This window comes from Fundulus heteroclitus, chromosome 20 (assembly GCF_011125445.2).
Source record: "Fundulus heteroclitus isolate FHET01 chromosome 20, MU-UCD_Fhet_4.1, whole genome shotgun sequence".
Classification (NCBI taxonomy): domain Eukaryota; kingdom Metazoa; phylum Chordata; class Actinopteri; order Cyprinodontiformes; family Fundulidae; genus Fundulus; species Fundulus heteroclitus.
Window position 1 is genome coordinate 11,036,323 of NC_046380.1, and position 18,780 is coordinate 11,055,102.

The 18,780-nt window shown below is 39.3% G+C and overlaps 1 protein-coding gene across 3 annotated transcripts in view; it reads right to left on the reverse strand.

Moving 5' to 3' along the window:
• The window catches only part of ece1 (endothelin converting enzyme 1), a 30,910-nt gene that overhangs the window by 1,494 nt on the left and 10,636 nt on the right, over positions 1–18,780 (reverse strand). For 2 of the 3 annotated variants that reach the window (XM_036151875.1, XM_036151876.1), the window contains exons 2-18: positions 16,509–16,595; positions 15,791–15,929; positions 12,776–12,988; positions 11,715–11,839; positions 11,455–11,601; positions 10,523–10,588; positions 10,131–10,319; positions 9,884–10,026; positions 9,607–9,721; positions 3,816–3,926; positions 3,623–3,721; positions 3,384–3,461; positions 3,152–3,255; positions 2,728–2,838; positions 1,368–1,435; positions 1,063–1,253; positions 479–574 (exon numbers count right to left, since the gene is read on the reverse strand). In XM_036151875.1, coding sequence (XP_036007768.1) covers positions 479–574; positions 1,063–1,253; positions 1,368–1,435; positions 2,728–2,838; positions 3,152–3,255; positions 3,384–3,461; positions 3,623–3,721; positions 3,816–3,926; positions 9,607–9,721; positions 9,884–10,026; positions 10,131–10,319; positions 10,523–10,588; positions 11,455–11,601; positions 11,715–11,839; positions 12,776–12,988; positions 15,791–15,929; positions 16,509–16,595 — 2,082 coding nt within the window. Of the gene's footprint in view, positions 1–478; positions 575–1,062; positions 1,254–1,367; positions 1,436–2,727; positions 2,839–3,151; positions 3,256–3,383; positions 3,462–3,622; positions 3,722–3,815; positions 3,927–9,606; positions 9,722–9,883; positions 10,027–10,130; positions 10,320–10,522; positions 10,589–11,454; positions 11,602–11,714; positions 11,840–12,775; positions 12,989–15,790; positions 15,930–16,508; positions 16,638–18,780 lie in introns of those variants that run through there. The other variant, XM_036151874.1, reaches the window with a different exon arrangement.

The window sequence follows — 18,780 nt, forward strand, 5'->3', positions numbered from 1 at the left end:
ATATATATCTATATATATATATATATATATATATATATATATATATATATATATATAGATAGATAGATAGATAGATAGATAGATAGATAGATAGATAGATAGATAGATAGATAGATAGATAGATAGATAGATATTTTGTTTTATTATTATTATCATTTATTTAGTTAGTTTCTAGCCATTTACAGGTGGACTTGCTGTTGCGTTTCAGAGAATTGTTCTGTTGACAATTTTCTGTCAGTTCTTTTTTGTCAGGGAGCAAATACCCTTTCTCAGCTCTGTAATTACTAATTATCAACTTGAAATATACAGTAAATCCATCTGCTCATTGTTTATACTGAGGAAAACAACATGGGGTACAACTTATCATTCCATTCTAATTTTTATTCATTTATCAAAAGGAGAAATGGAGCAGAGCTTGATGGCATAATGCCAGTTCAAATCAACATAGAGGGAAGAATATCCAGTGAAAGATACAAACCTGTGCAAATCCTACAAAAAACAGCTGATGGTTCGTCATTCCCAGAGCCGGCAGCGTTGCTTCCTCACCATTGTTTTTGATCCAGTTCACATAGGCCTTCAAAGCAAAAAAACTATCATGTCACACATATGGAATCAGTTTTCTTTCCACACAGAAAAGTACACATGACTACAAATGATTAAAGTTTGACTTCTGTTGCAGAGGGAAAGTTTTTTGCTTCCTGCTCAGTCAGTGCGTTAGATCCCTCGTACCTACTCATCAGCTTCATAGCGTATGACCTTTGATTTACATGGAAAGAATGTGTTGGTGTGAGGAAGGAACCAGAAGCTGACAAGGCCACTCATAGCCACCTGTTGCCTTTCCAGGCCTCACTGTAAACTGAACGACATACGTTTTCCAATACAGACAAAATCAAGATGGCCAACAACCAGTTCACCTTATAAATGGTGAACTCGTACAAAACTGCAACAGGAAACATATGAATAAAAGTGTGCGTTATCCATTCTAATGTCAGATCATATGGTAAGTTTTATTAATTTCTTAAAAAATATATAAAAAAAAACATAGATAAAATTAAATCCAACCTTATACGCAGCTTTTAATCCCCCGTTGTCAGCGATGTTCTCCCCCAGCGTGTGTCTTCCATTCAAAAGCTCTTTGTTGATGCTATAATTGCCGTATTGCTCCACTATGCACTGGGTCTGCCTCTTGAAGGCCTCCACAGACGAATTCTTCCACCAGGAGCGCAAGTTTCCATCTTTGTCGTATTCCCTCCCTTGGAATGAATTAATGAGGGTAGTCAAAATTTTACTACAACTCCTGTTTCCCAATTATTGATTGAGTCAAGAATACAAAGTCTTTATTGGTAATTTCCATTGTATTTACAAACCTTGGTCATCGAATGCATGAGTCAGTTCATGACCCATGACAACTCCAATTCCTCCAAAGTTCAGAGCCCTGTAAAATATTTTACACACACGTTAAAAAAACAACACATCTAGTGCTATCCTCTTAAGCTATCCTCTAAAGCACAGGTGTCAAACTCAAGGCCCGCGGTCCGAATCTGGCCCGTCATGGCAAATTATCCGGCCCTCAAGAGCCAAAAAAAAAATGCATATCATGTCACAAAGTAGAGACATATATCCTTTTAAAGTGTATAAAGTGGCTAAAACTGTGCCTCCTGTGGTGAATGTTTCTTTTTTTTAACTGTGTAGTAACAGCATCCTGCCACTAGATGTCAGTTTTCCCACAACACATGAAAACAACCCAGAAATGTTCAGAAAGAGAAAAAGTGATGCAAAAGAGTTTAGATTTTAACTCACCCCAATATCAACTTTTTTTTGCAGATAAACTATATAAACTGAGCTTAAGGGTGCTACTTTTATGTTACTGTGCATTTTTTATACTTCTATGTGAACTGGAATGAAATTACGAAATGAAAAGTATCATCTATACACGTGCAACTGGCCCTTTTAATGACTTCATGATGCCAAAGTGGCCCCATATAGAAATTAGTTTGACACCCCTGGCTGCTCTAAAGTGATGTAGTACACAAATGAACAATGTGTCAGCTGTTTTAGGATTATAAATAACTTTTTTTAAAGGAAAATTGTGGGAAAGACATGTTCCAATAAATATGAGACTAGGATGCTCTTTTGAAAATTTACACTACCATATTTTTCGGACTATAAGGCACACTTAAAATCCTTAGCTTTTTCTCACATTTACAACAAAGCCGCCCCACTCAATGGATACTCGGAGCATTACGGTACACTGTGTCGCTACCTGATCGGACCCCTGAGCTGTCAACAAGACTGCCTGACTGTAATGTCTAAACTAGAAGTGCGTTCATGTGACGCAGCCCGCACCAGCAGTACGCACTAGCAACAATAAACCTAGTAAGTTAATTCAATATAAAAGTCACGTTTATTTTGCCCTTATGTTAGAAACAGAGCAGTGTCGTCCAACTACTCTGTCCTCCCGACAGAGACGGATAGCTCTCCTCTCAGGAAAGAGGGGTGTACGTAAAGGGGCAGAGTGATATTACACACTTGGGAAGAATATTGAATGCTCCTTATAATCCGGTGCGCCTTACATGTGGAAATAGTCGCACATAAACACGTTAATTCACAGTGCGCCTTATGGTCCAAGAAATATGGTAGGTGCACATTATACTTGCAGTTTAATGCAGTCAACTAAAGTATGTAGAACATGATTCAGATTCTTGATATACAATGAGAGGGACATACTTTGGCCACGAGCGACTATAGAACGGAGCCTGCAGGATCCCTGCTGGTAGAACCATCTCGTTCTTTGTTGGATTGTAATATGCGTTTACGGTCGGAGGGGTCATGCTCCACCTGCAAAACAAGAACCACAAAGCTGCGAGGAGTCGCTCACTTCAAGGTCACAACAAATTGAGAATATTGATTTTGCTCAACCTCCAGGCCAGGTGGACTACAGATCAGCTTGGAGGGCATGGGAACAGCAGACTAACCCCTCGCCCAACGCAGCGTAATTAAAGACAGGGGTCAGTTCGGTGGAGAGAGGCTGCTTGCCTCGCAACGTTTGTGGATAGCAGTATTTTTCGCGGAGTCCGTACAACGCAAAAAGCGTTCCCATCAAAGCTCGCTACCTCCTCTAAGGGAAGCGGGACGGCAGTGGACAACTCACTGGTTTCTGTTGGGAGCCTTCCTCAGCTGGTCTGCAGTCACCCTGGCTGAGAAGTTGTAGTACTGCATGACATTCTGGAAGTAAAGATCTGACACCACCACAAACTAAAAGAGAGGGGGATGACAGGGGATGGAAAATGGCATTCGCCGTTTTTTACATGAGTCAGATGGGTTTAGATGATAGATAGAAACAGCGGGTTCTGTTGCAGAGCACAGCCCCCACATTTACCTACATCACTGAACACTTTGTCCAGCTTTGTGGCGTTCATGATAAATTCCGGATATCCAACCATGTTGTAAATAGCATCTGCCTGTAAAGGAGGAGAGGGGAGAAAAAAACACTGTAAAGGGCACATATTTACACCAGGTGGCAGTGCTGTGTTTCACTGCAACTTAAGTGTTTTGCAACAGCATTCCCCAAGTGCTACATCTACTTGAAGAAAAAAAAAAATAATCAGTGTCCTAATCTTACTTTTTCTTTTGCAGCTTTTTTGGTGTCTAAATCCATCCAGCTCACATCCTTTAAGCTATCCTCAAACGCCCATTTGATTTCTGCAACCATTTCTTCGACCTGAAAGCACAGATGAAACAAGAGGCGAGGGCAATAAAAAATAAAATCTCATTACGTCACAGAGGAGCAGGAGGTTTTTGCATGCGACACTTACATTAGCTTTGCTGTCCTCTGCGAAGGTGTCCTTGACAAACAGGGCACCAAGAGCAAAGCCCAAGGCACTGTCTGTGTCGCTGACACACAGCTTCCAGCGAGGAGTGCAGCTCTTTAAAAAACAACAACAAAACACGTCAAGGACTAAAACCGTTCTACGTTACTTTATATGTCGTTTTCAGTTCATGCAAAATTATAATTTTCAAGGGGGGGGGGGGGGGTCACTTTCGGCAGAGTTTCCAATCATAAGTTTTGTGCTATTGATCCAGGTGTTTGACCTTGTAAATAATATGTTCCTAAACTCTGCAGAATGAGTGAGAATAACCATGAGTAACAGCTGTAGGTCACATGTTTGGGCAAGAAAAATATTGGCATAAAATGTTACAAAGGGAAACTAAGCAAAGGGGAGTTTTTCAATTAAGCATGATATCTCCAGTAATAAACTGCGTAGCTTATTTTCTACCCAGTGGACACCAATAACTAAGGGATTGATTTCTGTAATGTGCAAAAATGTGTTAGTCTAACTGCTGGTCTCACAGATATTTAACACATTGGTAATAATTAACATTACTTTTCAAAAATGGTTCCCAAATTTGAGGTTTGGACCCCACTGTAGGTGATAGAACTCTAAAGGGTGGAGTAAGTTCTCCTAAATTTAATATAGGTTTAAAAATGATTGCTAAAAGAATGAGAACAAAAAAACGGTTGTCATAAATGGAATCCTGCTTTTGTGGCAAGTAAATCTTTTTAATCGCCTTAAATGTCTAGCTGGGATCTTGAATCTGAGTGGCAGCAGCTGAAAAGCAGGCTTTACCGCTTAAAGACATAGTTCAGAATTTTTGAAATAAGGTTCTATTTAAGCAATATTAGCAATCAACGTCTTACCATCAGTATGTAACCTCCATAATGTCTTTGTTTAATATAAATCCACATTAGCTGGTGTGGTAGTGCAGAGGCCTAAGTGGATTCTACTTTCTGGTAAAAACCACAACCTCATAATGCCACTGTAGATGTTTATAAAAATAACCTTCAAATGCAAATGTGACAACAGTTTAAAGTTTCATGAACATTTTTTTTTACAAAAGCTAGAAGTTATTTACACAGGAAATGGAGTCAGGGGTTTGGTGCGATATCAAAGATCTTCCTTATTAAGCATATACTGAGAATGGAACATGTAAGGTTACTACAGTAGAAATACTAACATTTCCTATTAAACAAACCACAGCATTCCAAATGAATCCCACTGATCATATCTAAATATTCAGAATTGCACAGTCTAAAAAGGTTCAAAAGTCCAGTAATCTGTTTGTGTCTCGGCACACTTCAAACGTGTTTGAGAACTAGTATCTTCTCAGATGTAATTCCTTGTGAAAAATGTACGTTTGTCAGTGTTCACAAGGAATATCATTGGACATGTTCTGCTTCCTAAAGGTCAAAACAAACCAGATACGTCCGACTTTTCACGCCACGATCCGATTTCTTCAAAACACACCGGCTCTGACTAGAGGTTCCCTATATCGAGTATATAACCGCAAATCCCGTCAGCATAAACATAAGCCGGTATGGCAGTAATCACAAAGCTGCAAGCTCAAAGTAGATCACCATTTTTCCAGTTTTTTTTTTACATCCTTTCTGCTCCTAAAATGTCTAAGTTCAGTGTTTCTTTAAGAGCTTACTTTGGAATTCTCCCCAAAGTGGATGTGTTGCTTTGCCACTTCCTGTCTGACTTCCTGTCCGACTCATGGCTTCCTGTCAAATCGATGCATAGGTCCGACAAAAATAGACCCCTGATCTAACTTGGTTGGACAATCCAAGATGCAGTTGCGGGGAATCGCATGCGGTCTGCGCGGCCTCATTCACTTCCAGGTGTTCTAATTACTACAGACATGGGACAGCCCGTTTTTCTGTCAGGTCAGATGGACTGGATCCGGTGTCCGGTGTTTGGCCAAAAGACCATTCCAAGATATCCAAAGCCTTTTGTGTAAATAGCATGATGTATTGGTTTCAGAAAGGTACATAAAATTGTGCTTAATTAAACCATTTAAACTTTAGCCTCTGAGTCTTGATCTGATTTATAAAATTAAAATGAAAAGCTATGAGACTTATCCCAGTTCAATTCAGAACTATCCCTTTAATATGGATGCTGGTTACTTTGTTCTTTCACAACTTCACGCTTTAGCAGTTTTATGAGGATGATAAGAATCTGTCTGCCAATGATCTGGTCACGCATCTCATGTCTCCTTTTGTTAACGACCGCTAGTGAGAAACAATGATTTATAGTAATCTACTATAAACTTGTCATCATCTACTGTATGGAGATAAGGTTATTCTACTCCAATAAAAAATAATAACCAACAGGCAAATACTTTTAGTTTAATCAGAGGTCCCAATCTCTCAGATTTTCTAACAATAATCTGGCCGAAATGGGGATAAAGCCCCAATGGAAATGCTACATAATACATAATTGTTAGAAATTTTTTTAATTCTAAATCAGCCGGTTTTAAATAAAGATTTATCTCAAGTTTTCAGAAATCTTAGGTTAAAATACCTGTAGGTCGGGACAAAAGGTGTAACATGGCAAAAAATAAAAAAAAGCTAAGTTAATTTAAGCTAAAAACATGAGACAATATCAAGCTATTCTCAAAATCCCTTAAAAGTAACTAAAGGTAACATAATCCCGACATCAGCAACAGTAGAAACCGTCTATTAACTCCTAACGGACACAAAAAAAATCTAAATGAAAAAAAAAAACTGAGAAATATCAAAAGAACGATGAGTTCGCTTTTTGTTCTCATAAATAGATGTTCCTCCTCTATGTGCTGAGCTGTTGTTCTTTGTAAATAAAATAACCAGAAAAAAACAACTAAACTTGAACATTTAAAACAAGGACTGAATTCTTTCAGTTGTAAAATCTGGCTTGTTTCCTGACAGCATGTGATAAAAAAAAGTCCCTGTTTGATAAAGATACCACTGGGTTAAAGGAAGGACAAGGATACTGCATGTTCAAGTAGGAAAAAATGAACAAGGTCGCAGTGAGGAAACGTGGAGCAGTCGGCGCAAGCAAAGCAGTAAAAATCTACTGAAGCGCACAGTTCAGGGTGGAAAAAGAGACACAGCCGCCCTCTAACACAAAGCAAAAGCACAAAAACACACAACGAGAGATAGAGTCGGTTTGTTTTTGCAGCTTGACCCCTCCAAGAAACACAGCAGGAGGAAAAGGATCTGACTAAGATAAGGGCTGGGGTCACTGGAGCTTTTACAGTCGAACAAATTACACGCAGGCACGGTTTGGCTGAAGGGATGCTAAACGGATGGAGCCGCACTTGAATAGTTTAGTTAGACTGATTCACATACAGTACATCGCAGATGTAATCATACACTTAGAAACGTTTCACATTTTCTCACATTGCAAAGACAAACTACAAAGTATGTCATTGGGATGTTATTTAAAGGACCAATACAAAAGTGAAAAATTGTGCAGTAAAAGAAAAGTTATGTTGTTTTTTTGGTCTAAATTTTTGTCAACTAATCCATTCCAGCCAACTTGCTTCAGTAGTCACCTAATTAGCAAGCAGAATTGACTTTTATTTCATAAAAGTTTGCTGTTCAACCCATCGTATGAAAATGAAAAGAGTGAAAAACAAATATGTAATGTGTATAAGAGTGGCAAAAGGAAGACATAAAGGAGGATATCCTACAAGCCATGTGGGAGGCAAACTTGAAAAAAGGGCATTCTGGTAAGATGACAGTAAAACTTTCCGTTTGGACCTACATGAAAACCACTTTGTGTTGTGAAATAGTAATACCTAACATCACTGACAATCCCGTACTGTGGGGGTTGTATTCTCATGCTGTCTGAGGGACCAGAGAGCTGATCAGAGTGGATAGGAAAATGGGTGGAGCTAAATAAATATATATATATATATATATATATATATATATATATATATATATATATATATATATATATATATATATATAATGTTAAACAGATTCCTGGATCAATCTGTGCTTCTGTGTTTTTTTGTCTCTCTTATTGTGTCTCTGCTCTGTCTTCTCTAATCCCAAGTCGGTCGAGGCAGATTTCTGGTTCTGCTGGAGGTTTTTTTTCTTCCCGTTAAAGGGGAGTTTTCTTTCCACTGTCGCTTCATGCTTGCTCAGTATGAGGGATTGCTGCAAAGCCATCAACAATGCAGACGACTCTCCCTGTGGCTCTACGCTCTTTCTGGAGGAGTGAATGCTGCTTGTCAAGACATGATGCAACCTGCTGGGTTTCCTTAGATAGGAATTTTTTTTGACCAATCTGTATAATCTGACACAATCTGTATAATCTGATTGAATTTGACTTTGGAAAGTGCCTTGAAATGACACGGTTCATGAATTGGGACTATATAAATAACATTTTATTGTAATTATATAAGAAAACCAGATAGAGCCTGCAAAAGATGAGACTGGGGGACAGAGGTTCACTAAACATTCAGCCAGAGCTCCAATAAAGTGTTCAGATATTTATGTGTTAGAATCCTACGGTTCACAGATGCTCTCCAGTCAGTCTGCCTTATTTTTAGCTATTTTGGAAAGAACAATTGGCGACAATTTCAGTCTATAAGTGTGTAAAGTTAGCAGAGAAATACCCCTAAAAACTTGTAGCTTGATTTACAGCCAAGGGTGGTTCTGCAATATATTAAACAATGCTAAAAAATAATAATTATGTCCGTGCTACAACATCCATAAAACCAGATAAGATCCCCATAAAGATATATTGAAGACTGTAGAAGGGCTGAGACAAAATGTAAAAAAAGTTTGTAGCGTTGAAGTTGGTGACTGAGAAAACTTAACGCAGGAAATCACAAAAACTGCCAAAAATAAAGGTAGGAACAAAAACTTTGAAATGTTTCTCATATGTAAGATTTCTCTGACTTCTATAAAAACTGTTTTATGCATAATATGGTGCTTTGTCTTTATGTTACAGATTACGGGGACATGTATAGCACATTTTCAACTCGTAAAGCAGTGCTGTCAGAAACCTGGTTATCTAGTCACAATAACAATAACTGAGCTACCCTTTGTGTGGCAGTTGGGGATATTTCCCAGTACAGTTTAAAGCTGAAAAACAAAAAACAAAACTGAGTACTTTAGGGAAACTGAATTCTTTTTTCTGAAAGTACAGTCAACGATGTGATACTGTCACTGTTTAGTTTTCACGGTGAGCAAATTCTGCTTTTCTCTTGCCGGCTGCCTCCAATTATCTGTGCTCAGCAAAAATAAACAGGGAAAAATAAATAGGAAGAACATGAGATCAAGAGGGCAGTTCGAAAAAAAATTATGTCCTTTTGAACCATCTTCACCGCTGTACTGTGGACTAAAAAGGGAACATTATCTACAGCCAATCGGGTACCTTAGATTTTCCTAGTTGTTTTGTAAGCTTCTCTCTTTTTGCTAAAACACATATGACAATACCAGTATGCCTCAAATCACCATTGTTTGATAAGCACCTTACTACCTCATTATCTTTATCTGTGACTTTCCTGAACGCTAAAAAAACGAACACAAAAAAACCTAACCTTTGTTTGTGTTTTTCCGTCATTATGTGTAATGTGAACCACAGTAGCCAAAGAGAAATTTCACCGCGGTAAAACACGGTGACAAATAAAATATTCTTGATTTAATGAAGATACAAAGCAGCTGCCAGATCAACTACTTATCATATTGACGTTTTTGTTTCATATGAATAATTTAACCTCTGAGCCTGCGTTAAAATATAATTAAATTATTAAATGTCTCTTTCTTACCTTTTTCGTCCCATACATGACCTCAAGGAAGCGCTGCTCTGCGTCCTGGAACCTTTGGTCCAAAACGGAAACCATCTTTCTCACCACCTTCATTATCATGTAATTGTTGAGTAGGCTGCAAAAAAAAGAAGAAAACAAATCAAATCATTGTCATTGCCCTCCCTTAAACACTTGTGCCCCGTGGGGGAGACTTCTGCCTTTGCGTATGATTTAAAGAACAAAACATGCAGTTTGAATTATTCATGTAATAAAGCAATAAAGTGACCTATAATTGTACCTTTTATTTGTGTTTGTTATGAGCTCAGAAACCTTCTGGAGGTACTCTTTGGCATAAACAACAACGGGCTCTGATTCGCTGAGTGTCACAGGCGTGAACACTTCTTTCAGATAAGGCATCCAGTCGACCGCAGGAGCCAGACCCTGCAACAGGACGTGGATATAGGTTTAGAGAGCTCTGAAAGCGCCTGGAACAAATAATAAACCTCTTGTGTTTTGAGCTTGTTGTAGCCGGTGCCGTCACTCACTTGCAGGTCCTTGGCCTGCACTTTGTGGTAAATGAGCTCCTCGTCTCTCCTCTCCTCCTGAGGCACTGTGATGTTGGCCAGGGCGGTTTCCAAGTCAACGATTTCTGTCATGACCGTCCGAGACGTCTCCTCTGAGCCGCCCAGGAGAACCCCTAACTCCACGAGGAAGTTGAGGTATGCTGTGAGATACTGCAAAGCCACATGGGAAGCAGGGTGAGGTGCAGGCAGTGTGGGAGAACGAGATCTGTGCGTGTGATGAAATTCAACTACTCAGCTACTGAGCTACGTCACACTCTAGCTAAACTAAAAATAGATGTTATTCATAAAGTATGCACATTTGAGATTAAAACAGTAAAATCTGTATTTGACTGTGGACTGTTTGACTACTTTACCTTTTCATTGGCTGTTTTGTTGAGGTAGTATTCCCTTGAAGGCAGGCCCAGGCTGGACTGATCCACCTAACGTTAGGAGACATATACAATGAGCCTCTGCTCATCTTCCAGTTTAACACCCATATAGAACATATTGTTTTCATTCCTCAGTTATAAGCATGAATGTTTAAGAACAGAGGCTTGGACCGATCATATCTTTAGAACTGGTTGAACTACATACAGGATAAACAAATACACCCATCTCCAAGCAACAGTGTGAATGTGACTCCAGCATAAAATTGTGAGGATTATCACGAGAATGTCATGCAGCGATGAAAACGTGCTTTAGGGAAGTCAGTAAGAGCTGCTTTTGTGTGCATGGAGCCATATTTTCAATTATATGTATATATTCATTCATATATATATATATATATATATATATATATATATATATATATACATATCATATATGATAGATAGATAGATAGATAGATAGATAGATAGATAGATAGATAGATAGATAGATAGATAGATAGATAGATAGATAGATAGATAGATAGATAGATAGATAGATAGACTGTAAACAATGCATGGGAAATAGACAGTGTGCTATTCACGGTAAGAAGAAAAGTAAGAAAAACAAATATCTAGCCATCTTATTTTCCAATTTCAGAAGGTCAATACAGTGCCTTAAGATAGTTAGGATCCAAGAAATACAAACAGATAATGTCAACTTTACCAATTTAAATACATCTAAAACAATGCTAAACCAATCTTCTATTTTTTGGGGGGGTGGGGGTATATATCATATATGATAGATAGATAGATAGATAGATAGATAGATAGATAGATAGATAGATAGATAGATAGATAGATAGATAGATAGATAGATAGATAGATAGATAGATAGATAGACTTTTGATAAATATATGCATTAAGTAGCAAACATATACCTGGATGACATTGCTGTTGGAGTTTTTGGAGTCTGTGCTAACAAACACAGTGAAGAAAGGGGAGGTCCTTAAGCTAGCAGAGACAGTTCGGAGAACTTCTTGGAAATTGTCCTTGTCCCAGGGTTCAGTCAGAGCCCACCCTCCTATCTGAACCGGACAGGGATTAAACAGACACATGGTGACGCAGAGAACTGGAAGCAAAAATCAACAACAGGAACTGTACATTTGTTTGATGTTTAAGTACTTTTAAAGAAGCATACCTTGCTGATTAGCCGCTGCAGAGGCTTAGCTCCTAATTCTTCTATCTTTGTCTCATTCATGCAGGCTTGATAGTATTGCTGGGCTTTTTCCTCAGCCTTACTCAATCCTTTCATTGTTGTGTTTTCTGCCCAAGTAAAGGAAAAGACGAGATAAAAGAGGTCAGTGGAAAAAGGAGATGGCTTCTTTTTGCATTAGGTAAAAACAGTTTAATTATTAATTGGGGGCCGATTGGTTAGAGCATGGAGCTTGGGTCCTGGGAAGGCTGCTTGTTCCCAGATTTGAATCCCACAGACTTGCACTCTGGGTCCCTAAACAAGACCCTTAGCCGCAGGATACTCCTGCTGCATGGGACAAATTTAACTTTATTGTAACAAGTTGCAATGATAAATAAAGATGATTATGATTACGAAAGCAATTCTGTCACAAAACTGAACTCCAACATTAAACCCTGATTACTTTTAAGTATGGAGTTCTACGGGGTTCTACTCTCGAATCCAACCTTTACTAATCGCTCCACACTGGTTCTCTGTTCAATACAAAATACATTTTAAAGTTCTGGTTTGGACTTTTAAAGTGCTGTACTTCCGTTATTTCTTAATTTTCCACCAGGTCTCCAAGGTAAACTGTTATTGTCAACCAAGGCTAAAAACTAAAGTCCCAAAGCCCAAAAAACTCAGAACTCTTTGCCCTTTCATTAACATTTTGTGGACTTGATAGACTTGTTTAAAAAGCAGTAGAAGACACATCTGCATAGACTGAAATTGAGATATTAATTGATTATGTATTATCTTTATGTATTTTATGGGTGGTCATTTTTATGTGAAGGACATTGTGATCTTGAAAGGAATCGTATGAAAGGAAATAAAGCGTATTTATACAACCACTTTCATATATAATCGGGATTTTAACATGATTTCCCAAAAGAACAGGCATCAAGTGCAAAGACATTAAAACAGCATTAATGTGAGCCACTCTGTTCCAGTTAAGTCTGGTTGCTCTTTGTAAAGTCTGGTTAGTCAAAGTAAAGGTGATCAAGGGCTTTTCAAATGAAGACGCTTACCTAATAAACGCTTCATCACAAACATGTTGTGCTCCCACAGGTTGTTGAACGGGCCCCAGCGGGACTTCCCCTCAGGGAGAGGGTTGTTCTTCATCCAGCCGCCACAAGCAAAGTTGTAGAAGTCATGGCAGGGGTCCACAGATCTGTCCAGGGCTCCCAGGACAGAGCTGCTGACAGTAATGCATGGCTCTGAAACGCACAGTCCTGGGTGAGCTTCAAAAAAAAAAAAGATACATGCAAAAGATTTGATTAACATTTTAGATAGTTCACTTTCTGCTTGTGGGAAACAGTAGAGAATCTGAAAATATTTCATGGAAAGTCAAATATGTATGAGGGTTTTTAGAGCATCTGGAAGCTATCATTTTTTTAAGCCAAAGCATACAACCTGGAGGGAATACTTGTCCTAAGAAAAGTCTTTTATAAACAGTCAGCTGAACTCACAAGGGAAAAGTAACATCTACCCTATCACTATGTTGTTATTGCTTAATTGAAGAAAAGGAAACAGATTAAAAGATTCATTTAAAAAGGAAGCAACTTGAAGGTCCGCTATTATTGTCAATCTCTTATGTCTGCACCCAAAAGGTATTAAACAAGAAAATGCTCAGTGTTCAGAGAAAAGAAAGAGTTAGTCATTACCCAGTACATGACCAGCTCTATATTTAATACTTAACCTCACCTTAATCAACTATCTGCCGATATAAAGAACAAGACAGACATGGGTTGAAAATTACGGGTAGTGATTAAGCTAGACCTTCCCAGAAGAGATTGCGTCCTGGTTCAATTCAATTCAATTCAATTTTATTTATATAGCGCCAAATCATGAAACATGTCATCTCAAGGCACTTTACAAGTGGTTCCTTTTTATTATTTCAAAGTGTGATCAGACATGCGAACCTGAATAGGAGGAAGGGGTATTCTGTTTCCCATGGTAAAATTGAGGAAACAAACGCTGATGAGAAGTGGCCAGGATGCCACGTTAAATCCATAAGATCTTTTTTCCATGAAGAACGAGCTCAAGGGAGAGATTTCAGGGGTTTTTGTAGGAAGCTCAGTCGAAGGTGTGGACTCAGAGAAAACAAAATTGAATAAACACTGTACTGTGCAAATTAACCAACACCAGATTCTTTTATAACAGTTACCACAGGGTACGATTTGGGAGATTAGCTATTTTAATAAGTTGCACATTTAACCCTCTTTGGCTTATAAAGGAGGATATTTAAAGGAAATAGACAAAATATAAGAATATACTTTTTTTTTTTTACAAAGACAACTAAATTACTTCTTCTCTTTTCATTACTGGTTTCATCACCGTGCAAACAGGCAGCCTGTTCCAGCAGCTGAGTTTTTCTTTTAGAACTCATTTTTTAAAGGTGCATTTCTTTTTCTTCCACATTGACAGTTTTGTAGGGCTGGACGATAATTCAATAACAATAAATATTGATTGATAGAGGTATATCGATGATAGAAAAAAAAGGTCAATAAAAAGTTAAATAGAATAAAGCAGGAAATACACTGGCCGCGTAACGTAAGCGGCACAGCTTGCGGTCGTGTTTTTAAAAGCGTAAATTTACACCAGACCCAGCAAAGTACGTTTCACTACGGTTGGACAATATAGTAAAAAAAGCATATCGGTAAAATAGAAATTATATTGATCGATATCGATAATTATCAACAAATTCAAAACATATATTTTAAGCAAAGCCCTGGCCATTTTATGCTGTTGCTTAGCGACCTGTTTTTAGATACAGAACACAAAGAAACACCAAATTAAAACTCAACCCTTTAAACTGCAAGTCTTTAAAAAAGAAAAAAGAATGCATGCTCTCTGAACTCTTTGAAGGGGGCGGAGCTTGGTTCCTGGGTCTGCGTTTGTGATTAATTGGTAGGATGTAATGACTGTAATATTAACCTACAAGACTAGAATGCAAAAGGAAGGAAAACTGTTCTTCTATTTAACTTTTTATTGTCTCTTTTTTTTCTATCAGTGACATACATCTATTGATCGATATATATATTGTTATTGAATTATCGTCCAGCCCTACGTTCCACAGGTGCATATTTCTGCGCAGAGAAGAACTTTCGCCACATGCAAAGAGAACCAAGTTGGAAGCACACCTTGGCCTTCCTTCTGCTAGTTGACAAAGTGTTGCTTAACAATTTTCCTTCCTTTTCCACTTTAGCCATGTAGGTTAACAGCCGCAAACTTGATTTGATTTGCCACATCGAATCATGGAGCGTGAGCAGAGTTATGATGGTAGTTACGCCACGGTTCGGTGTTTCGAGGTGGAGGATTTTTAACGCCCCTCGTCCCCGGAGCTTGTGGGAGGCTTGTGGAGCCCAGTGGGCCAGAGCCTTATCAGTATGACATCAAAAAGCATTTGGGTGGTCTCTCGACAACCAAGCAGCAAGAGAGCTTTCCCAAGAAGCTGGTGTGGCCCCCACCAAAACTGCATCTAGTTTCGATTGTAACCAACTGTTGGACTAGCCTGATTTAAATTTAACAGCAGAGACACAACTTTGTCGTCTTTACAGAAGGAAGTTAATTGACAGCACTGCTGTTATGTTGAGCTTGATCGTACGTTATGCAAATAATGCATATTCGATTGTTGTGTGTTCTCTAAATAGGCTGGAGTGTTTTCCACTGTCAAACTGTTATTTTTTCTTTCTTCTAATATTTACTCTGGTATTTACTCTTATCTTCTACACCTGTTTATTTAGAGATATTTTTAGATTAGACAGGTTTGCTCTTTTGCTTCTTCTCTTAGTTTCTCCTTGCTAATAATTGTGTTTAACTGTCCGTGTGATTGCCACTGTCACACCCTAATTTCCCCATTGTGGGACAGTAAAGGAATTCCTATTCGTCAGTGTTGCTATGGAGCCGGTCAAAAATCGTTTCGGTGTTGCAAGTCCTTTCGCTAACGTAAATAATTCCTCCTGTTATCCAAGAGATGAACATTTGCAGGGCAATGCAGTGGCGTAGCTGTTTCCTGCGGGGCAGTTCTACGCTGAACTCACCTTGATCATAAAAGACTTTAGTGGAGATGAGGGATATCAACAGGGCGACTGACAGGAGACACATCAACAACAGCAGCCTCTTCTCTCTTGGTGTCTTGTCTGACCAACACATGGTGCTCCGGCCGGGCAAAAAGGTCACCTGTGCATAGAAATACACGTACAAAGCATCTAATTTAATCAGTCAAGTCATAGATAGATACCTGGAAAATGGTTGAATCACTAAGAGTAAAAGCTTTAAAATACATAATGGACTTTTTCATTAACTGAGCCATTATAGAAAACAAAACTGTTCGAGAGAGATATTATGACTGGTTGGATTTCAGAACACAATGGTTCCTCCGTAAAAGCCTTCTCAACTGTTAAAGAAAAGGTTATGCATTCCTTAATTGTTCCCTGACATTTACCATTTACCACTGCCACAGGTTAAGAACATTTGAGAAAAATATTATTGTATTCATTTTTACTACTACTATATTGCAACTTGTTGTTTTCACTTCTAAATAATGTTTAAATGTAGTCTATTTAATACTTTTTTTGAAGTGAAAGGTGCTACATAAATAAAATTCACTTGCTTACGCAACAATCTCAGTGAACTGTACCTGCTGCTTTTTAAGCCTCTACTATAAATGCTGTCAAAAAGAATGATGATATAGTTTAGATAGTTCTATAACAATTGGTAATCTATTGGTTTTGAACTGAAGCGTGTTTGGGCTTTTACCCGCATAGGCGAAGATGTGTAAACATCATCGCTGGTCGAATCCACCAGATCCTCCTCATCCAGCGTGGCTCTCTTATAGGTTGACATCTGAAAAGTCAAATGAAGAAAGGATTCTCTCAGTGCCTCCATGTTTCCTTCAAGCCCCTATCTTTCCCAGGTGGGAGATGTGTGAGAAAGAGTTTTTCATTTGTGAGCTCTATTGTTCGGCAGTCCCCGAGCTTTCAGAGCAAGGTTGTCCTTTTGGATCCATCAGGAGAAATCTGCGTTTTCTGGTTGGAACTATTTTACCCAAAAGGTTTGCTTTTGAAAAAGTGAAAAAGAAAAAGGAAAAATCGTCAGTCTGCTTCTTTGAAAGCACTCTGCTCCTGCCTATCAACACCTCTCGCAGCCCCCATAGCTTCAGGCACAGAGGCAGACGTAACACCTAAAATCCTCCTTCTGAAACTCCTGGTTAGACCTCCTTCTCTTTCTCCCTCTCTCTCTCTCTTTGGACTTCCTTCTCAGCCCACTGTATGCAAACACGGAACGAGAGAAGACGGAACCAGTGAAAAACAGGAAGGAGCTCTGACTTGGGCGATTTACATGACTGAGACAGAGTGCGCGCAACTGATTGTGTGACGATGTGAGTCTTTGTGTGAGCACATTCCTCAGTGTGGTTTCACTTAGGTTTGGGGAGGGAATCTCACCGCTACAGCTCACACGCCATGTGCTCTTTCTATAGGACGAGGTACGCTGAGGGGTGGAGTGCCGGGACAAAAGATCCTCCTCTGACTTTGTGATGTGGCTGCCCTCTGTTACGTTACCTGACAGACATGACAACCTGCTCCTTAAAGTGCCACAAGGTTTCCGTGAGGTTCTAATGGTTTGCAAATGATTAAACGCAAAAGCTCTTGGTGGAGGGAAAACTTGTTGAAACATGAGTGCACATAAAAAAAAAAGAGGGGAACATATTTTACCTGCAAACTGTTAAACAAAAGCACAGTAGACAAAGTATATATGACAGAGTGTTGTTATATAACTAATAGGATGAAAACTGAAAATAAAATTAAAGCCTTAAATTTATTGCATGTCTTACACATTGAAACACGGGTTTACCAATAAGCCTGTCAAAGGCTCAATATGACTGCCTGTCCGTTGTCCTGTGACTCCATGGGCAAAATGTCTGTATCAATTTGCATATCAGCCTTTTAACGCAACATCAGTTACGGCTCTGTTGACTGCCTGACCCCGAAAGGTCTCAGCCTCCTCCAGAGGTAATCATGATTAACTCAGTTACACATTTATATTACTGCAGATCAAGTCCTTGCCTGAGCTAGTTCAAAGTTAATTTGGGGTCAGGCTTTTTTGGTCTCATTTGGTTCGTCTCTAAACAGAGAAAGACTCACGCTGCGTTCGGGACCGAAGGCGATTTGAGAGTCAGGGGCGTCTGGTTATGTGCAAATTTTGTGGTGGACCCGCATCTAGGACGTTTTGGGATTTTAAGCACCCGAGTGTCCAAAGCAGCAGACGCTAGAGTTGGAAAATCTGAACTTTTGCAACTGGATGCGGTGCATCTACCAATCACAGAGACTCCGCTATGTGAAGTAGTGGCGTATTTTCCGACACTGTCGACCTGCCGCGATGAAGCCGGGAGGTCGACCATGGAGGATAAACTCATCCTCGCTGTTTGTGCCCATCCTATTACCTATGATCAGTAGAGCTATCACTACAGAGATAGTAATAGAAAGGACCTTGACCCGTCATTGGGCTGTCCGTTGAGCTAATAAAGGCTAGCTTACGTTGTCTGGAAGGTTTACAGCTATGCTAATGCCGATTCAAGAGCTTTAAAGAGCTTTTTATGTTGCTCTCAAACTTCCGTGTCATAATGTTAGCTTAGCACAAGGCACTGTTCAGCAATTCGTTTTTCTTCTCTGTCTTCCAACGAAAGTTCCTCCAAACAAAGCTTTTGCGTTTATGTTGTCTGCTAAGAGGGTTCCAAGTTTCCTTCTGGCTGTTCTCCATGTCGGCAGACTTTAAAACTTCCAGTAGCGGCTCGTGTTTGGAGTCAGGTGTGCGGCTACTGGGAGGAGACGGTAGTGTCTGCGTGCTGCTGTTGGAGAAAGTGCGACAATTTGGGCAGATGTGAATGGGTCAGTGGGGGGGGAACCCCGCGGAAAGGGAGCCCCAATGTCGGCCAAAGAGCCGTTAGGCTGATTGAAATTCAGCGTGACGGCCTAACTACAGAGTCATTTTGACAACGGACAGCGTAACGGCCCGTTACTGTGAAATGTGC